At 44.6% G+C, this 22,540-nt stretch overlaps 1 protein-coding gene across 1 annotated transcript in view; it reads right to left on the minus strand.

The window, feature by feature from the left end:
• Positions 1 to 22,540, minus strand: part of brinp1 (bone morphogenetic protein/retinoic acid inducible neural-specific 1) — a 228,838-nt gene that overhangs the window by 19,432 nt on the left and 186,866 nt on the right. Inside the window, exons 6-7 of the mRNA XM_047017393.1 lie at positions 16,882 to 17,118; positions 5,749 to 5,971 (exon numbers count right to left, since the gene is read on the minus strand). Coding sequence (XP_046873349.1) covers positions 5,749 to 5,971; positions 16,882 to 17,118 — 460 coding nt within the window. The remainder of the gene's footprint in view (positions 1 to 5,748; positions 5,972 to 16,881; positions 17,119 to 22,540) is intronic.

A 22,540-nucleotide genomic window follows, 5' to 3' on the forward strand; every position in this document is an offset into this window, starting at 1 on the left:
CCCGAGATCATACTTATCTACAAGCGAATACTTTTTCTTTTTTGCATTGCTTGACTCCATGCACTCTTACTAGTAAAACAAATGTGTTATTAGCTGACACAATTTGTGTGTTATTACCAATCAGACACATATTGTGTTGTTGTCTTGAAATTGTGTGTTGTTTGATCTTACGATTGGACGCACACAACATGTGTTAAAACATTGACCAATCACATTACTACTGTACTGTAGAAAATTCATTTTTGAAAGACGCACTGGTAACCACGGAAATACCCTAGGATTTTCATTTGACGAGAGGCTCGTTGTCTTTAGGTTGTAACTGTCCTGCTGGTGTGCTGAATGGGAACCGTTGTGTGAGTGTACAGTAGCTAGAGCTAACATCAGAGCCATAATAAGGCTCTGGCTAACATTTACTAGCTTGCACTGACAACCTTCAGTTAGTACCTAACGTCGTTAGCAAATGTAAGCCACTTGCCAGTAGCTTGCTAGCTAAGGTAGCTAAAGTTTTCACATCAAAGAGTTCAAATTAATCTTCCCTTCCGAAAAAAAATGCATGGAATTTCCTACAATTATGTCTCGATTTTACCCCAAAAAATAAACATACCGTCCAAAATAAGAACGTACCGGATGGATTTTTCGGGTAAAAAAAATAAATGTAGCGGTACGTTTATTTGGGAGATAAGAGTACATATTCCCCTCCTTGAGTCACCACCTTAACGCGGTGGAGGGGTTTGCGTGTCCTAGTGATCCTGGAAGCTATGTTGTCGGGGGCTTCATGCCCCTGGTAGGGTCACCCAAGGCAAACAGGTTCCAGGTGAAAGACCAGACAAAGAGTGGCTCAAAAAACCAACCATGAAGAAATACAACAATGGTTCTCAGTTGCCCCTGCCCGGAAGCGGGTCACCGGGGCCCCCCCCTGGAGCCAGGCCCGGGGGTGGGGCTCGATGGCGAGCGCCTGGTGGCCGGGCCTTTTCCCATGGGGCCCGGTCGGGCACAGCCCGAAGAGACAACGTGGGACCCTCTTCCAGTGGGCTCACCATCCGCAGGAGGGGTCATGGGGGTCGGGTGCAGTGTGAGACGGGCGGCGGCCGAAGGCGGGGGCCTTGGCGGTCCGATCCTCGGCTGCAAAAGTTAGCTTTAGGGACGTGGAACGTCACCTCGCTGGCGGGAAAGGAGCCTGAGCTGGTGCGCGAGGTAGAGAGTTTCCGGCTAGATATAGTCGGCCTCGCCTCGACGCACAGCGTGGGCTCCGGAACCAGTCTCCTTGAGAGGGGCTGGACTCTCTTCCACTCTGGAGTTGCCCTTGGTGAGAGGCGTCGAGCTGGGGTGGGAATACTGGTTTCCCCTCGGTTCGGCGCCTGTACATTGGGGTTCACCCCGGTGGACGAGAGGGTAGCCTCCCTCCGCCTTCGGGTGGGGGGACGGGTCCTCACTGTCGTTTGTGCTTATGCACCAAACGGCAGCTCAGAGTACCCACCCTTTTTGGAGTCTCTGGGGGGGGTGCTGGAAAGCGCTCCTCCTGGGGATTCCCTCGTCCTCCTGGGGGACTTCAATGCTCATGTGGGCAATGACAGTGAGACCTGGAGGGGCGTGATTGGGAGGAACGGCCCCCCCGATCTGAACCCGAGTGGTGTTTTGTTGTTGGACTTCTGTGCTAGACACGGTTTGTCCATAACGAACACCATGTTCAAGCATAAGGGTGTCCATATGTGCACCTGGCACCAGGACACCCGAGGTCTCAGTTCGATGATCGACTTTGTAGTCGTGTCGTCGGACTTGGGGCCGCATGTCTTGGACACTCGGGTGAGGAGAGGGGCGGAGCTGTCAACTGATCACCACCTGGTGGTGAGTTGGCTTCGATGGTGGGGGAGGACGCCGGTCAGGCCTGGCAGGCCCAAACGTAATGTGAGGGTCTGCTGGGAACGTCTGGCGGAACCCTCTGTCAGAAGGAGCTTCAACTCCCACCTCCGGGAGAGCTTCGATCATGTCTCGGGGGGGGCCGGGGACATTGAGTCCGAATGGGCCATGTTCCGGGCCTCCATTGTTGAAGCGGCTGACCGGAGCTGCGGCCGCAGGGCGGTCGGTGCATGTCGCGGCGGTAACCCTCGGACCCGGTGGTGGACTCCGGAGGTGAGGGATGCCGTCAAGCTGAAGAAGGAGGCCTATCGGACTTTATTGGCTGGTAGGACTCCAGAGGCAGCTGATGTGTACCGGCAGGCCAAGCGGAACGCGGCTTTGGCGGTCGCGGAGGCAAAAACCCGGGCATGGGAGGAGTTCGGCGAGGCCATGGAGAATGACTTCCGAACGGCTTCAAAAAGGTTCTGGACCACCATCCGGCGGCTCAGGAGGGGGAAGCAGTGCTCTGTCAACACTGTATACGGTGGGGATGGTGCGCTGCTGACCTCGACGGGGGACGTCCTGGATCGGTGGAAGGAATACTTCGAAGACCTCCTTAATTCCACCAACACGCTTTCCGACGTGGAGGCAGAGTCTGGGGACATCGGGGGGGGCCCTTCTATCTCTGGGGCTGAGGTCGCCGAGGTGGTTGAAAAGCTCCGCGGTGGCAGGGCCCCTGGGGTGGATGAGGTCCGCCCGGAGTTCCTTAAGGCTCTGGATGTTGTAGGGCTGTCTTGGTTGACACGACTCTGCAACATCGCGTGGACATCGGGGACAGTGCCTCTGGACTGGCAGACCGGGGTGATGGTTCCCCTCTTTAAAAAGGGGGACCGGAGGGTGTGCTCCAACTTTAGGGGGATCACACTCCTCAGCCTCCCTGGGAAAGTCTATTCAGGGGTCCTGGAGAGGAGGGTCCGTCGGATTGTCGAACCTCGGATTCAGGAGGAGCAATGTGGTTTTCGTCCTGGCCGTGGAACAGTGGACCAGCTTTATACCCTCCGCGGAGTCCTGGAGGGTACATGGGAGTTCGCCCAACCAGTCTACACATGTTTTGTGGATTTGGAAAAGGCGTTCGACCGTGTCCCTCGGGGGCTCATGTGGGGGGTGCTCCGAGAGTACGGGGTACCGGATTTCCTGATCGGGGCTGTCCGGTCCCTGTACGACCGGTGCCAGAGTTTGGTCCGCATTGCCGGTAGTAAGTCGAACTTGTTTCCGGTGAGGGTTGGACTCCGCCAGGGCTGCCCTATGTCACCGATTCTGTTCATTACCTATATGGACAGAATTTCTAGGCGCAGCCAGGGTGTTGAGGGGGTCCGGTTTGGTGACATCAGGATCGGGTCGCTGCTTTTTGCGGATGATGTGGTCCTGTTGGCTTCATCGGGCCGTGACCTTCAGCTCTCACTGGAGCGGTTCGCAACCGAATGTGAAGCGGCTGGGATGCGAATCAGCACCTCCAAATCTGAGGCCATGGTAATCGACCGGAAAAGGGTGGAGTGCCATCTCCGGGTCGGGGAGGAGATCCTGAACCAAGCGGAGGAGTTCAAGTATCTCGGGGTCTTGTTCACGAGTGAGGGAAGAATGGAGCGCGAGGTCGACAGGCGGATCGGTGCGGCGTCCGCAGTGATGCGGGCTCTGCATCGGTCCGTCGTGGTGAAGAAGGAGCTGAGTCGAAAGGCGAAGCTCTCTATTTACCAGTCGATCTACGTTCCTACCCTCACCTATGGTCACGAACTATGGGTAGTGACCGAAAGAACGAGATCGCGAATACAAGCGGCCGAAATGAGCTTTCTCCGTAGGGTGTCCGGGCTCTCCCTTAGAGATAGGGTGAGAAGCTCGGTCATCCGGGAGGGGCTCAGAGTAGAACCGCTGCTCCTCCGCGTCGAGAGGAGCCAGCTGAGGTGGCTCGGGCATCTGATTAGGATGCCTCCTGGACGCCTCCCTGGTGAGGTGTTCCGGGCACGTCCCACTGGGAAGAGGCCCCGGGACAGAGGGAAGAGGCCCCGAGACCCAGGACACGCTGGAGGGACTATGTCTCTCGGCTGGCCTGGGAACGCCTTGGGGTCCCCCAGGAAGAGCTGGCGGAAGTGGCCGGGGGGAGGGAAGTCTGGGCCTCCCTGCTTAGGTCGCTGCCCCCGCGACCCGATCCCCGGACAAGCGGCAGATGACGACGACGACGACGACGACGACGAAGAGTACATATTTCTAAGGTGTAAAGGTACATGTATTACCTCTTGTAAGACCCAAGACAGGTGTTGTCAACATTTGTTTAGAAAGAATTACTAAATCAATGACAAGATGAGTGATAAGTTAAACAATAAGTTGGAGGTCATATAGTAAAAAAAACTGCCTCAGCTGTAGCGGCCACAAGCACACCTCACAATTTCCCCAGAAATGGTACCATCTCTAGTTTTGTTTGTGTAGGGTGACCATAGGTACTTTTTTCCCCAGACACCTCTTTTTCAGACCTTAAAAAATCATCCGGCTGAGTTTTCTAAATTAGCTAAAATGTCAGGGATTTGGCTTTGGTTGCATTATGATGATACTTGATTATGTGTGCACGCAATGATTTAACCCTTCTTTGCAAGTGCCGCCTTCTCACACACCAATTGGTCGATTATAAGAGGCTTGCAGGAACTCTTGGCCAAATTCCACGTGCAAAGTGCTGTTGTGTTCAGCATCAAAGAGCATCAAACAGTTGTTTGAAAGTAGCAGCAAAAGACAGCTGAGTGGAAACAATGGAGAAACTATAAATGTATACATATACATATTATATAGTATATAACATTAACGTTATGCTAATAGTGTATTTTTCACTGTATTCAAGTTTGCATTATAGTAACACTATTTTTAACCCGTTTATTCCCCCGACCCCCCAAAAAAGCTGTCCTCTTTTTGAAAAGCCAGAATGTGCTCACGCTATGTTTGTGGTATCATAAGAGTACACTGTGTTGATGACGTTGGTCTGATGGAAGGATGTCTTGGCTTAATAATTTTTTCCCTGTAATGTGTAGAGAAACACATTAAAGCACATACAGACACTGATGATGAATCCTTGGGCTGACTTCATCTGAGACACATACACACACACATATGGACACACTCACACAAACCCAGTTTTTCAACAAAGCACTGTCAGGCGTTCTTTTTTGTGTGCCCTGTTGAGCACAGTGAGCGCACTGCACTGCTTTGATAACACTTCAGTACAAACCTTTGCCAACACCTAAAAATGTGTGTGGGTGTTTCCTCTACCTTAGTGGCAGCTGACAGTTGCTTGTTTTACAAACAATATTTAACATTTACAGAATTATTTTCTCTATTTGCATTTTATGTTGATATTTCTAACAATACTTTTGGATGTTACCTTAACATGCTATTTCCGTTCTTGCTTGATGACATTTTTGTCCTAGAATGCATTTCAGACTGCACTTAGTTATGGCATGTCTTTAGCCTTCCCCATGCTGTCACAATAGATGGTGACTTATCAATCCTATCCAGAAAGCGCTTTTATTGAGGACTGTGGTGTATTATGTATGTACATACCTGAGAGTTACTTCAAAATTTACCACTAAATTGTCTGGTCTTGTTTTGTCTGGTTGTCTGGTCAAGTACATATGCCAAAAAGAAACATTATAACTACACTGAACCCAACCACCAACAACGGTATACTTTCCCAAGCCTTGCATTTCCCTTTTGACATATTTGCATTGCAGTATTTCTCCTTTTGCCGTCTTCATGCCAGAAAACAATCCATATCAACTCGATACCTGACCAAGACAACAATACCTATTGTCTGAAAACAATGTAACCTTATCTCCATCTGCATGAGTACCAGATCTCCCTACAGACACCCACCTCTCCCTAGGCCTTTGGTGGTTAGGATTGTGGTGGCAGCGAATGCTCAGACCAAAGAGCTTCCGGGCTGTTCGCTGGATCTTGAGTCTCTGGGACTCCAGGGAACTCTGGAGTAGGCGGTAGCGGGCCTGCAGGTCCCAGTCACTGCCCCACAAGAGGTGAACACTGCTGACAGGGAGGAAGTGGGTGGCAGGCAGCCTCTTGAGAAAGGACTTAAACTCATCTGTAAAGGAAAGGGAGATAAAGAAGGGAAAGGTAGAGGGAAGGTGGCAAAAGAGAGGATAAGGGAGAAAGAAATGTCAGAGTCTGTGTCTCTGTTCGGTGGTGATAGGAAGCAGCATGATTAAATAATTTGTTGTAATGAACCAATGAAATGTGAAAATAGCAGAAAACAAGGACAATATTAATCCACCAATCATTTTTACATTTGAACTATAGAGGCATCTACTGCATAAATGTGGTAACTCCTCCGTTGTACACCCAAAAATATTGGGCTGGTTTTCAGGCATTTTGGGCTGGTTTTGAGCATTTGTTGGGCTGGAGATGTTGTCATTCCCAGTCCTGAGTCAAAACTTTAAAATAATGGATCTCTGTATGATGGGCCTGACGAGAGCACAGGTGGCCTTACATAACACGCTTCAAAGTTGACAGTTTCAAAAGGATGGCAAGTTGGTATGCATGCCTTATTGCTAATGGTCCTTATTGCAAAAAACCCAAATGTAGGCAGCAAGGATTTTTCTCTTCACTGACAATTTGTGAAGAACTTCAAAAATTACTTAAAATCAGCCATTGCTCCAATTGTCTTGAAATGTTGTGTTCATGTATGAAATACATGTCTGTGCCAAGTACATTTTGAAATGGTTAACAATTTTGAGGAGGAACCCGCCATTGCTGCTTGAAGGACGAGTTCAACGCACTCTATGATGTCATACCCAGTTATATAGATTTTCCGCCATTTAGAATGGTTGCTACTCCTACAATTTTTGTCAAATCTTCTTCAAAATTACCAGAGATGACCTTCAGACCAAGCCTCACAAAAGGTAGGTGTCTGACACATGTTAACTTGTGATACCAGCCAAATTGATGCAGCCACCATTTTGAATCCCTTAAAAAAAGTATACTTCAAGTTTAATTTGTAAGTATACTTAAGTATAAAAAGTATACTATTTTAACGGTACTTAAAGTATACTAGCAGTGTACTTATTTATATACTATTTTTGCACTAGGTAAACTGAATTGGCCCACTTTTTAGGTAATTTAGTACACTTTAAAGTACACTTATAATGTATTTGAAGTTGAATACTGTAAAGTAGCCTGTGTAGTGCAATTTTAGTTTATGAAGTATACTTCGTAAAGTACCTCAGAATATACCTTTGAATACTCTAAAGCAGAGGTCTTCAACCCTGGTCCTCAGGGACCCCCTGTCCAGCACGTTTTAGACGTTTCCCTGCTCGAACACACCTGATTCAAATGAATGGGTCTTTATCTGGTTATGCAGAAGCTTGTTAACAACCATTCAAACCAGCCAATGACCCACGTTACCATTATTTTTTCACGTTGTTATTTCGTTCTTCAGTCAGTTAGACAGTATAACCTTCAAATGCATAATGCAACCCTTCTGTCTGCTTCTTTCTCAAGTAGCTTTTTAGTTTTTTCAATTATTACTCCAGTGGTAGAAATGTTGGTCATATGCATAGATGTATGTGTATGAAATCTATAAGCTTCTATGTTCATTGGTAAGAGACAGGAAGGGAAGATAATTAAGTTGAGTTCAAAGGAATGTGAGGTGCTGATGGCTCTGTGGGCAGCATGCCCTGGGGAATGGGTGAAGCATCTTATATGGCCTTCTGTCCCCTAGTCAGTGGGGCCTATTGACGTAGTTGCACTGAACTTTGGCTAGAAGGACTGTGTCCTGTTTCATTGTTTATGTTAATTAAAAGTATTGTTCGAAGATGACCACACAAAGGACAGTTGACCATTTGGCTGGCCAACTCCTAGGGCTTTATTATCTCCTGCCCTGGAGAGAGATGCAACATCAAAGAACAGTGAGACAATTGATATGGAGATGCATTGTTTCAAGCTGTCACTAAGTTGAGTTAGCCAATCACAGAGTTTGCTACATTGATTGATTAACTTTATAGATCTAAAGTTTATATAAGGCAGTGCATGTGTGATAGTTCTTTATCAATCTTGCAAACGATTTGTGACTAATGCACCCTTCGTAATGACTGATCACAAAGTACTTTGTTAAATCTTATGTAATTGTATAGTCTAAATAAATTGTATTGACACCGCCATTTTGACTATGTTCAATCTACACAGTCCAGCTAGAATTTTCTTTCACAGGTTACAGCTTCAGTTAACGAAAATGTTAACAAAACCAATAACTAAAACACAATGTTTTTACATCGTTACATCATTGTTAATATTAAGATTTCCTATGTTTATTGTATGCACCTTCCTGCCAAAGCAAGTTCCTTGTCTGTGCAAACTTTCATGGCGAATAAATCCCTTTCTGATTCTGATAGTTACTGGCCCTTTGAGGGCAACCATAAAGCTGATGTGGCCCTCGGTGAAAATGAGTTTGACGCCCCTGAGTATACTTAGAAACGCACAGCGTTACCGGGGACATTTTTCTCCAACGTGCATTCGCTGAGCAACAAACTGGACGAACTTCAGCTACTGGTGTGGAAAAACAGAGACTTTCGTTCATCTTCCGTTTTGTGCCTTACGGAGACATGGCTGAGTGAAATGATCCCAGACTCTGCGCTACAGCTAGCTAGCAGGTGGTATTTGTTTTTTTATTAACAATGGCTGGTGTGAAGATGTGACAGTGATTCTACAGCACTGTTCTCCTGATCTGGAAACATTTTTTATTAACTGTAAACCTTTTTACTCGCCACGTGAATTTGCTTCATTCATCCTGGTCGGCGTCTACATGCCCCCTCAGGCTAGCGCCAACGAGCCTCAACGTGTGCTCGCCAACCAGATATTGAGTGTGGAGCATGAAAATTCAGATTCCTTGGTTATTGTGCTAGGCGACTTTAACAAAGGCTATCTCACTCAAGAACTCCCCAAATACAGACAATTCATCAAATGCCCTACCAGAGAAGAGAACACTTTGGATCACTGCTACTCTACTCAGTAAAGCATTCCATGCGGTTCCCCGAGCAGCACTGGGTCACTCAGACCACGCCATGGTCCACCTGATTCCTGCATACAGGCAGAAGCTTAAGCGCTGTAAGCCTGCTGTGAGGACATCGAAACAATAGACCAGTGAGGCTATGGAGGAACTGCGGGCGTGCTTGGACTGTACTGACTGGGACATGTTCATGACTGCTACCAATAGTCTGGATGAGCTCACGGAGGCTGTGACATCATACATCAGCTTCTGTGAGGACTGCTGTATACCAACATGCACCAGGGTGAGCTACAACAACGACAAACCCTGGTTTACAGCAAAACTCAGAAGGCTGAGGCTGGACAAAGATGCCGCGTTTAGGAGTGGGGACAAGGACAGATTCAAGGAGTCGAAGAACAGGTTTATTTTTATTTAATCTTATATTTTTATTTTATTTTACTGTTGCTTGTTTTTTCTACAGGTACACTTGCACTTACAGATTCATGTTGTTTAAATTGTAACTTGCTTAACTACATGCTCTTATGGTTTTTCCCTTTGACACTTATTTTTTGGTTGTTCACAATGTGTGCTTGTTTTGGCTACCCGCAATGCTTTGGGGCTATCTTGTTGTTATTATCAGTGACCTATGCACTTTGTAAAGCTCTCTCTTGGAAGTCGCTTTGGATAAAAGCATCTGCTAAATGAATAAATGTAAATGTTTAGCAAGGCGGTGAGAGAGGCTAAACGACTGTACTCGGAGAGACTAAATTCTCTGCTAACGACTCTGCTTCTCCTCTCCTCTCTGGAGAGGGCTTAAGGCCGTTATATGGTACTCCGTACTTCACGATTACGGACACATGGGAAGGGCCTACACATAGATGGAACGCCCTGGAACGTCCTCTCCGTCGTCTCCGGGGCCCTCGGAGAGCTCTCCCGTGCACCGTTGAAATTCCTGTCGATCCGCCATGCCGTGCTGTACAGCGATGGATACCCCTTGGCCGTGATTGGTCCCCTACGACATAATTTCCAAACAACATCGTTTCCGGAATCTCACATTTCTGTACATCGCGTTTCCTGTTTCATTCCCTATATCACAATACCGCCATGTTTAAAATCCATAAAAAAAACTATTAAAAAGCACTTCCTCTTCCATGTCAAACAGCTCCAGCTCCATCAACAGTCTTTGGCTGTGTCTACTACCGCGCACTTTATGAAGTACACTGCAATACAGTGCCCTGCAAAACAGTGCACTTACATAATCAGTGCACTCCGTCGCTGATAAGTGCTGTCTCAAATGGAACACTTACGTTAAACACAGAAGCTGCCGAAAGGGCTACTCCTTTTCCGCTACGTAGCCAAGATGGCGCCCGTTTAGGGCGAGTAGTGTCCATCGTTGTACACTGTTTTTTTGGACGGTTTGCAGTGCACTAAATTCTTCTGGTTTTGTGAGTGAAGCGCCCTAAGCACTGAAAGTCGAAGTGCACGGTAGTAGACACAGCTTTTGTCTGTTAGCTGCCATCGTTCACTGTGTGTGAGGAAAGCCGGGAGGAGGTACATAAACACTCGACGACGACGCTGACGACTTCGACAGAAAGGCGTTTTCTCTAAGGTCGTCTTCTTGAAAGACGTCTGTGATGAGAACTTCTTGGAGAGAAAGTTTATTGTGAGCTAGTTTATGCTCTACTCTAGCGAATTCAGAAACGTGAGTTTGTTGTCTGTGCACTGACTGCCACAGTTTAGTGACCTAGAGTAGTACATTGTAGTTTTGACTGTACATACAGTTTGTATGGATCTTTTTGTTTCCAATCTTTTTGTTTCCAATCTTTTTGTTTTATCATTTTTCACATTGGATTATACACTTGGTGGTGGAGAAATTAATTCACAAAACCAGAGCCTTGTCTATATCGTATCGTCTCGTCACATGATCAAATAGAGACTTGCCATTGCACAACAACATACATATTACCCAGCAATCATCATTGCTAATCACAAAAATACCAAAGAAAATAAGAACTTATTCATTTCATGGAATCGTTTTTTAATAGTTTCTATAGTGTATATAAGATAAGCATATCATTTTGTTATAGAGTGCTACTATTTTCCCCACAATTAATACCTACCATGATAGAGATAAGTTTGCTCTTTCAGGTGGTTATATAGCATTAGACACAGTCTTTAATATAATATTATGTGACTGCACCTGCTGCACGCATCATCTGACTAGTGACAGCTGGTAGGAGGGTCACACGTATGATGAGAGGTGGCAGATAAACAACAAGGATTTCAACAAAGACGCAACAAAGCAACTTGTTTTCGACAAAAAAACGCTTCTCCACCTACTGTTCGGTGTTAACCTACATCTTCAACACCTCCCTGGAGACATGCCATGTGCCAGCCTGTCTCAAGTCCTCCACCATCATCCCTGTGCCCAAAAAGCCCAGGCCAACTGGACATTATGACTACAGACCCGTCGCCCTGACCTCTGTGGTAATGAAGTCTTTTGAGCGCCTGGTGCTGGCACACCTTAAATCCATCACAGACCCTCTACTGGACCCCTGCAGTTTGCCTACAGAGCCAACAGGTCTGTGGACGATGCAGTTAATATGGCCCTCCACTTCACCCTACAGCACCTGGACTCCCCAGCATCTTACGCCAGGATCCTGTTTGTGGACTTCAGCTTTGCCTTTAATACCATCATACCCGCCCTGCTTCAGGACAAGCTCTCCCAGCTGAACGTGCCTGACTCCACCTGCAGGTGGATCACAGACTTCCTGTCTGACAGGAAGCAGTGCGTTAAGCCGGGAACACAAGTCTCTGATTCCCAGTCCATCAGCACCGGATCTCCCCAGGGCTGCGTCATTTCTCCTCTGCTCTTCTCCCTGTACACCAACAGCTGAAACTCCAGTCATCCGTCCGTCAAACTCCTGAAGTTTGCGGACAACACTACCCTCATTGGGCTCATCTCTGGTGGAGACGAGTCTGATTATAGGTGGGAAGCAGACAACCTGGTGACCTGGTGCAGCCAGAACAACCTAGAGCTCAATGCTCTCAAGACAGTGGAGATGGTTGTGGACTTCAGGAAGAACACAGCCCCACTCACCCCCCATCACCCTATGTGACTCCCCAGTCAACACTGTGGAGTCTTTCCGCTTCCTGGGCACTATCCTCTCCCAGGACCTCAAGTGGGAACTGAACATAAGCTCCCTCACCAAGAAAGCACAACAGAGGATGTACTTCCTGCGGCAGCTGAAGAAATTCAACCTGCCAAAGTTGATGATGGTGCACTTCTACACAGCCATTATTGAGTCCATCCTCACCTCCTCCATCACCATCGGGTACGCTGCTGCCACTGCCAAGGATAAGAGCAGGCTGCAGCGTATCATCCGCTCTGCGGAGAAGGTGATTGGTTGCAATCTGCGAGGCGAGCGAAGAAGATTGTGGCCGACTCCTCCCACCCTGGACACTCCCTGTTTCCGTCACTTCCCTCCGGCAGAAGGCTACGGTCTATCAGGACCAAAACCTGACGCCACACAGTTTCTTCCCTTCCGCTGTTTGCCTCCTCAACAAGGCCAAGAGTTCACACTGACTTTAATGACTTCATGTCTTAAAACAATTGCATTTGCACTACTTCACAATTTGTGTAATATTTGTATTTTATATTGTATTGTATACTGTAAATTGCAACTTATATTTTATTTGATTCCACTTAGTATTGCTAGTTTAGGTATCCTTAGTATAGTTAGACCATATATATACATTTAAGATTCCTATATGTTTATTGTATGCACCTTCCTGCCAAAGCAAATTCCTTGTCTGTGCAAACTTTCATGGCGAATAAATCCCTTTCTGATTCTGAAAGTGAACTATTTTTAAAGTATACTTAAAAGTACATCAAAAGTGAACTATTTTCAAAGCATACTTAAAAGTATATCAAAAGTGAACTAAAAGTGTACTATCCATTTTAAGTGTACTTGTAGTATACTTTAATATACTTATTTTTTGTAAGGGATTACTCCTCCTACATAGTGTGTCCAATCTTCACCAAATTTGGCAGAGATTATCTTGAGACCAAGCCTCACGAAAGTTATCAACTGCTTTTTTTTTTTTCGAAACTGTTTGCCCAGTTCAGACAATCAAAATATGCAGCAAAGCCGCCTAACAGGAAGTGGGGTTGTATCTCAGCAAATTTTTGATGGATTCACACCAAACTTGCTGCGTGTACTCGGAACCCTCTACTGAGGATGCTAAAATGTTTTCTTGGACATTTGACCTGCCTGGCCACCTCATTGCTGCTTGACTCATCCAGGCGTTTGACACACACGCAAGCTTGGCGAGATGCACACACATCCAAGGATTTCTGAACAGGGTGGTCTGTATAAGGTTGTACACATTTTGGCACACTGAAATTATAGGCCACACGTTACACCACAAATGGCAGACCATTGACCATAGGGGCGCTACAGGCCACACAAACATTGTACATTTTAAAAGTGATGGCATGTCCACCCCATACGTCAAACATTTCTGAACATTGGTTAAATGCCTTTTTACCAGGCCCAAACGTAATACACTTTTTTTTTCAGCAGTTATTCAGACTTAAAATCTGTGGAATTCCGCTAGCCGTCCAGTTTTTATGTCGAAGCGACCGAAGATGTTCCACAACAGTTTAATGCCGAATATGGTCAATTGAATGTTGACAGAATTTGCAAAAAAGTATTGATCCATCCTTATAAAGATCGCCTGAAAACTCCCTGGCCCTGTATCTTGCTGTAATTGTGGTCAATAAGTGTTTCCTAATGTTTAATAATAAAGACGCAATATGAGTTGAGAAGTTTATTTACATTTTGCCTCCGACCAATGCTATCAAAATCTGCGGGTTTTTATCGGAATTCTGCACCCGCGTGTAATGTTTGGGCCAGCTTATCACTCATGGGGAACAAAAAAAGTCTATGGAACCCTTAATGTCTGCACAGTGGTGGGTAGTAGCGTCGCTACTAGCTTAACTACATTTGTCAGTAGCTTGGCGGTAACGCCGCTATTTACAAAACCAATTAACTTTTAAGTAGCTAAGCTCTTTTATTGATCAAGTAGCGCAGTAGCGTCCTCGAAAGCTAATTTCTCCTGGACATTTCTGATGTTCATACATAAGGTTGGTGGATTATTGTGTTGACAAAGCACTGAAAAAGCATCTCAAATTTCCCGTTCTGCAGTTCACGTTACAACCGATCTCACAACAGCTGAGTACAGCAAGGGCTGTCATCGTCTCATCTCCACTCACACAGAGCCTGCGCGGCCAGTCTGACTAGATAACAACAATTGTGTATTAGCATTGTGGATTAGGCTATTGTTCAATAAATACATCTAAACATATTTTAGCCTTTATCTGACTGACAATTGTGTTGATCACTAAAATTGCATTGACTTGGCATGCAGTTTGTTTCACTGAAAGTAGCTACTAATGTATCAAGCTACTTTTGACAGATGTTTGTAACTTAGCTTGCTACATTTTTATGCGTGGTAGCTTGTGTAGTGAAGCTGAATTTATTGTAGAGTAGCTAGTAGCTTAGCTCACTACGCATATCAAGTAGCTTGCCCATCACTGTGTCTGCAGCACAGATTTTTGTATACCACGACAATTTGTGAAGAAATTTCAATTTTTAATTGGTTCGCAATGTTTTGGAGGAATCTGCCATTGCTTCTTGCAGCTATATTTAGGATTCCTCCGGTAGGAGGAAACCTATTATTAGGGTTGCTCCGGTAGGAGAACCCTATTGTTATTGTTAGTATTACGGTTGTTCCATGGGAGTCAATGACAGTCCCTAAACCAGAATGGTCAAAAGTTGTGAAATTTGGCATGTTGAAACTGCAGACCATTAGGAACTACCATACCAAACATGGGTCATGTGAGACAATAGGTGGCACTACAGGTGTATTTGTGATCTCGTTCTTTCGGTCACTACCCATAGTTCGTGACCATAGGTGAGAGTAGGAACATAGATTGACTGGTAAATAGAGAGCTTCGCCTTTCGACTCAGCTCCTTCACCACAACGGACCGATGCAGAGCCTGCATCACTGCGGACGCCGCACCGATCCGCCTGTCGATCTCGCGCTGCATTCTTCCCACACTCGTGAACAAGACCCCGAGATACTTGAACTCCTCCGCTTGGGTCAAGATCTCCTCCCCGACCCGGAGATGGCACTCCACCCTTTTCCGGTCGATGACCATGGCCTCAGATTTGATGAAGCCAACAGGACCACCTATATGGGTCACACTTTAATCTTGGAATTAATCTAGATTAATTCTTCGATCTGTCAATCACCCTGGGATCTGCGACGGTGACCCCTTCATCCTCTGCCAGGAACCTTGGGGTTACCATTGATGACGAGCTCTCCCTCACGGCCCACATTGCCGCAGTCTCCCGGTCTTGTAGATTCACCCTCTACAACATCCGGAAGATCAGGAGATACCTGTCTGAGCACTCCACCCAGCTGCTAGTCCAAGCACTTGTCCTCTCAAAGTTGGACTACTGCAACTTGTTGCTCGCCGGTCTCCCAGCATGCGCAACCCGCCCTCTCCGGAGGATTCAGAAAGCGCCAGCCATCTGGTCTTCAATCTACCCAGACGCTCCCATGTTACCCTTAATGTCGTCAGCATTGGTTTTTCTCTACAGTGACAATTTGTGAAGAATTTCAAAAAATGACTTAAGATCAGCCATTGCTACAATTGTCTTGAAATGTTATGTACATGTATGAAATACATGTATATGTCGTGTCAATTTTGTAATGGTTTGTAATGTTGAGGAGGAAGCCGCCATTGCTGCCTGCAGCTTTATTTAGGATTCCTCCGTAAGGAGGAAACCTATTGTTATTCTAGCACCATGGGAGTCAATGGCAGCCCCTAAAACCATATGGTAACTTTTTGTGAAATTTGGCACACTCATTAAGGACAGTCCCTTCTTTATTCACACTAAGTTTCATGTATCCCATTTGACCACTCTAGCGCCACCAACGGGTCAAAATTGGATTTGTGTTTACACACACAACTTTTGAACCGTATGACTGATTGTCAAAAATGAGGTACGTTGGATTCCTTGGATCAAGACGAGTTCAACCCACCCTATGACGTCAATTTCCGGTGATATAGATTTTCCGCCATTTTGACATTTATGTAAACACGTTTTTTCGCTACTCGCGCGGTCTGCGCACTCGCATTAAGTGTGGAATTCCTTTCAAGCAAATCAAACCCAGAATACGTTGTTGGTTTAGCTTGAGCCCTGAATGTTTACAAAGTCTGGCTCCGCGCCTGATAAACACTCGGATCGATAAGCAGTCAAAAAAATGGTGCAAAATGGTAAAAAATAATACGATCCCTTTCTGTAATCATGATACCCCCCCAGAAATGTTCACTGCATCCGTGCCAGCTAACATCACAAACCTCACTAAGAGAAGCAGTTCCAGCCATCACATTAGGGATGAGTTAATTAAATGTTTGACCAAATATAGCAGGCACCTTTTTTAAGTTGATAATTCTGTACGGCCCCCGAATGATTTTATAAATATCCAAATGACCCTTTGCAGAGAAAAGATTCCCCACCCCTGTTCTACGCCAACCTAGTATAAATTATGTGATCCTGGGATGTCAATTTCTACGCACCAGCAGCTACGTCACTCAAATCGGTCTCTGTGGCAACGGTGCCCAGACAAGCAAGCACACAGGCAAGCATGCAAGCGCCACTAAAAGAGAACTTTTCGGACTGGCAAAAATAGCTTGGGTAACACAGGAAAGCGCGTTCCTGAGGTCTAGTAAAGTAGTGTAGTTATCAATATTTTGAGTGTAATGCGTTACTTTACTTTGTGACATATAATAGTAATATCGTTACTGTAATCCGTTACTTTGTATCTCGTTACCCCCAACACTGATCATGTCATATAACTTGTGAAGGACTCTTTGCGTGGAAATGGTTACATCCCTCAAGACACAATTAAGTAGGCCAGATAAACTTTAAATTACCTGACTTCTCAAAGTCCTTGTAAGAGGTGGCCCAGGTTTCAGCCATCCCAATCAAAGTGTTCTCCATAATCTGGATGTCGGTGATAGGACAGTTGCACTGGGGGTACTCCTCCGTGCATTGGCAAATGCACTGGCTGTTCTGGCACACATGCTCTCCCTCGCCGTTACACATAATGTAGCTGAGAGCCGATTGAACAAACTTCTCTTGCAGGTACTCAGGGAAGATGACCTGGAGTCCTGCAGGAACATTAAGGCATATTTAGATGTGTTACAGTTTTTCACAATTGTTATAACACGTTTTTCCAAACAATAACGTCTTTCTCAAAACAGCACACACAAAACTGAAACCCTCACACACAAAATGCTAAACCTGACACTCCCTTTGCAAGATGAGTCTTTGCCATCAAATCTCTGTCACACATACCATTCATTGAGTACACACAACTAAGCATTTGTCTGCACACTACCAAGCATTTACAGCACACTGAAGTACAAAATGGAAAACACAATTATAGAAATGGAACATACCATATGAATGAAAAGGACTCTGGAGAATGAGCCATTTCTGCTTTTGTAAAATGTCTGTGGAGGCCTACTTTTTTCATAGTCAAACATAAAACAGCACACAAATATGCAGCAAGCAGTTTTATTTTGGTACACACAGAGAACAGTACAGTACTGTACTGTAAACCGGCCTGCTCGACCCCCCCCCCCCCCACCCCCTCCCTTCACAAAAATGAATTAGGCATCATGTCTCCGGTTCCTGTCTGGCCAGAGGGCCTCATCCACACTCCTTGATGCGGTCTGTGTTCCGGTTGAATGGGACCCTGTAAACCTGTTTCATCCGCATGGCATTCCTGTGAAGAATACGGTCCAATGTAGAGAGGCTGACGGTCTGGACGATCCTGAATGTAGCATGGTCAGCCAGGATCCTAGTTTGTATTTGTCCTGTGTGATAGCATTGTTCTCAACGAGCATATTTACAGTCTCCTGTTGGGCTGTGAAAGTGTTTGTTCTTCCTCCATGGTGTGATTCTCTTTCCGTCCTGCAAAATACAAATACTGTGAGCACAAATATTCTATTGATATGCAGTATTACAGTACACAAGGCAAATAAATTACGTACCTGTTCTCCATCCTGAAGGTTCTAATGATGGCAGCAACTGTGAAGCGGCTGAGATTTGGTTAGACCCTCTGGCCAGCCTCCCTCATGCTCAAACCATGGTTGAGCACATGGTCTACCACAGTGGCCCGAATCTCATTAGAGACGACCGTTCTCCTTCTTTCTCTTTCTCCTCCTCCTTCTTATTCTTCTTGTCTTTCTCCTCCTCTTTCTTGTCCTTAACCTTGTCCTTCTCTTCATCTTTGTCCTCCTCCTACTCTTCCTCCTCCTCTTCCTTCTCTCTGTCCTCCTACTCCCCCTCTCCCTTCCTTCTTGTCCTCCTATTGCTCACGAGACCTGAGTATTTAGAGATTTGAATAGTTGTGTGTTGCAGGTTGATACTTTGAGATTTTACTTGACATCAGTGTGTAGACATGGAAAGTCAGAGTCTAATGCAGATAAGGGAGTGTGAAGTAGTGCCAACTTGGGTCGAGCAATTGGTACATGAAGTTAAGGTTGTGAAAATGTTGCAACATTTTTGCTTTTTGTATGTTAACAATTGAGAAAAACTGTAATGTCACGAAAATACTATGGTGTCTGTAGCCCTGTGGGATTTTGGGGAATTTCACAATCATTGTATTTTCATTTGTTTATTTTCTTTGAAATTGTACGATTTATAACGTTAAATATGTTTAAAATGTTATATTTCAAAAGATATGTTTAACAGTTAAAAAGGTTATTGTGTTAGAAACAATATGGTACATTTACAGTTTCTCGATTGGTTACACACATTTTCTGAATGCATACCTCATACTCTCAGAACTCTACACACAAATAAAAAAAAAACATTCAAAACAATGTTATTTAATCTCTAAATTGTATTTTGTTTTCAAATGACAAACACAAACCATCATATGTATAGACATTTATAAGAACCATTTGAACACTGATGTGCTCAATGTAAAACACTATGATGAAGGGAAAACACTTCTTCATTCATCATAGTGAGTTAGAACTTTTTTTGTTCAATTTTACAGACAGTACATACATAAGTGTGTTGTAAAATATTTGAGAATATTGTTTTTATACTCAGAACACAGAAATACACGGTAACAAATATATTTTACGTATTTTACCCTGAAAAACAATGTAGACAGTGTACATCCCAACCAACACAAAGTTGCACATACAGTGGTCTACATACAAAACAACAGAATAATTTACTGTATAGTTTATACAGTTACATTATTATTATTTTACTTTGTATTTGCCGTAATGTTATTCCGTTATTTTCTAGGACCATGTTCATGATTTCAGTTCTGTTCAGGAGACAGAAGACGTTCCCGACCACCTTGTGTGGGTAATCTTTCAGTTCTGCCAAACAAATTGTAAAATACTGTAAATACTGTATAGGAATACAAAGTAGGAATACATTTTCCAAATAATTGAAACATACTTTATTTTTACAGTCCTACAGAACAGTCCACAGGCAATACTGTACTACTGTACTCATTGAGTACTGTATTGATATGCAGTAGGCTCGGATGATGGATGCTACAGTGTACCTGCTCAAATTTGGCTGTACTCTTTGCCCAGCCTCCCTCATTGTTAGACCATGGTTGACCACATGGTCAACCAAAGCAGCTCGGGTCTCATTAGAGATTATGGTCCTTGGCCTTCCTCATCCTCGTCCTTACCGTCCTCCTCCTCTTACTCTCACTCCTCTGCCTCTGTTTCCAATGTTGGCATACATTGCTCAAAAACAGAAGAGGTCACCTGTTGCCCTTTTATGCTAAAGCTCTGATTGCTAATTGTAAAACTGTGTGACAGGTGTTTGTCCATGTGATGAGTCAGTGTGTGTATTTGAATAGCAGTGTGTCCCTTGTGAAAACAAAATATTTTCTTCATGAAAATTGTGCTAAATGCAGAGAATTGTGTGTAGTGTTTGGAAAAAAAGTGTGTTTTAGAACTGCAGTTTGAGTGTAAAGCAGGAATTGTGCTTGTAGGTTAGCAGAATTGGTTCATGGGGTTGGTGCATGAGTTACATGTTGTGGTCATTGTGTGTCAAGTACGAGTATTTGTGTGTAAACAATTGAGAAAAACTGTAATAATTTAAAAAGGTACATATTTTATTGTGAAGAGTTTGTAGTGATGATGTCGTATCTGTTGTTTGTTGATTGGTGGAGAGTGTAGGATTGGAAGGGGAAGGAAGGAATGCGAGAAAAAGAATGGCGAAAGAGTTGTTGTAGTCCGCGTGTGAGTGTAAGAGAAGAGAACGTGAATAATATTATTGTTTGTTGTTTTATTATCGGCGAGATAATGAATCAGAATGGGATTTATTTGCCATGAAAGATTGCACAGACAAAGAATTTGCTTTGGCAGAAAGGTGCATACAATAAACATATAGGAATCTTAAATTTAGATATATGGTATCTAACTATACTAAGGATACATAAACTAGCAATACTAAGTGTAATACAATAAAAAATTAAATATACAATCAAATAAAATATAAGTTGCCAATTTACAGTACAAAATACAAATATTACACAAATTGTGAGTAGTGCAAATGCAATTGTTTTAAGACATGAAATCATTAAAGTCAGTGTGAACTCTTGGCCTTGTTGAGGAGGCCAACAGCGGAAGGGAAGAAACTGTTTGTGGGGCGTGAGGTTTTGGTCCTGATAGACCGCAACCTTCTGCCGGAGGGGAGTGACTGAAACAGGGAGTGTCCAGGGTGGGAGGAGTCGGCCACAATCTTCTTCGCTCGCCTCGCAGATTGCAACCAATCACCTTCTCCGCCGAGCGGATGATACGCTGCAGCCTGCTCTTGTCCTTGGCAGTGGCAGCAGCGTACCCGATGGTGATGGAGGAGGTGAGGATGGACTCAATGATGGCTGTGTAGAAGTGCACCATCATCAACTTTGGCAGGTTGAATTTCTTCATCTGCCGCAGGAAGTACATCCTCTGTTGTGCTTCCTTGGTGAGGGAGCTGATGTTCAGTTCCCACTTGAGGTCCTGGGAGAGGATAGTGCCCAGGAAGCGGAAAGACTCCACAGTGTTGACTGGGGAGTCACACAGGGTGATGGGGGTGAGTGGGGCTGTGTTCTTTCTGAAGTCCACAACCATCTCCACTGTCTTGAGAGCATTGAGCTCTAGGTTGTTCTGGCTGCACCAGGTCACCAGGTTGTCCGAAGACACAGACATTAATTCTACGGACAAGAAGTAAAGAATATATATGCTCAAGCTGGTTTAACTAACCGTGTGTTAAGCTAGCTAGCTAGCACTGAGTGTTTTTCACTAGCCCAGTTAATTATCTTGCTATTTGGCCAACACGGCTGAATACAGCAAGTCAAGTGTAGTTTGTTGCCAGCGCGGAGACAATTTGCATGGGAGTTTTTTGTCAAAACGTAGAAAACCAGATAGCGCCGGGAGCTACGTGGATTCTCACGGTTCCTCTGGCCACGTTGGAGGAAGAACGTAGACACCAACGCTCGCTACTCATCGAACAACTGCCATTCCTCGTTGTCCTGCGGTCTGAGGAAGGTGTCATTGATAGACAAAGACATACAACCAGTGGTGAACCGTCAGGGCCCTGTAGACCCTCAGACAGGGCCCAATATATTCTAAAAATATATACTTTAAACGTAATCTGTTATGATTTTATTTGATCAATTTATAATTTGACAATCTAAAGACATTGGGCCTCATTCACCAAAATCTTCCCAAGTTATTTCTTTAATCTGTTCTTAAGAAAGTTTGATTCATGAAGTGTTCTTAAAAAGCAGAATTGTTCGCAGGTATGTTCTTAGAATGATGAATCCCAATATTTCTTAAGTTGAAAGCTTGTGCCCCGTTGCTCCTATTTAGCACAGGTAAACGTCCCGTTAATTCCCATAAAAGGGCATGATATGGCAGGGCCGTGTGCACACTCAGAGAAATGTCAAAACGACGTGGTAAAGACGGTGGAGGCCTCGACAAAAGACAGAAAAACGTTATAATAATTCTGAAGTGGAGGTACAGCTGCAAGAAGTTAGCGACAAACGACAAATCATATTTAATAGCATCAGCTGTGGATACAAAGCAGTAAATAAAACCGATGCATGGAATGCAATTACTCAGTAACGCAGTGTGTAGTATATTGTAGAAGTGGTCTGTTAGTCGGGGATTATGTTTGTACCTGTATCTGTGTCTTTGAGCCGTGGTTATTAAACGTTACATGCAAGGTGTTCAACACGAATCAGTCTACGAGTACTTTTATTCCTGAACTAAAAAGTACAACACAGTGAACGCTGTATCTGGAGAAGTGCGGAGAACTGATGAAGTGAAAAAGTAAATGGTTTAACTTTAATCTGAATTCTTAAGCAAAAAAACATAGCCTAAGAATCAGTTGACTGTTACAAATATCCATGAGGACTGCTCTTTGTAGCCTAAAGCATTCCAACAGGTAGCCTACTCGTTGCTCTCTGCAAATAAATCGGTATGGTCAAGGAAGATGTGTTCCCTCCTACGGGAACAATCTGCAACATTTTGCAGCAGCAATAAATAAGCCATTGTC

Source organism: Hypomesus transpacificus, unplaced genomic scaffold (assembly GCF_021917145.1).
Source record: "Hypomesus transpacificus isolate Combined female unplaced genomic scaffold, fHypTra1 scaffold_55, whole genome shotgun sequence".
Classification (NCBI taxonomy): domain Eukaryota; kingdom Metazoa; phylum Chordata; class Actinopteri; order Osmeriformes; family Osmeridae; genus Hypomesus; species Hypomesus transpacificus.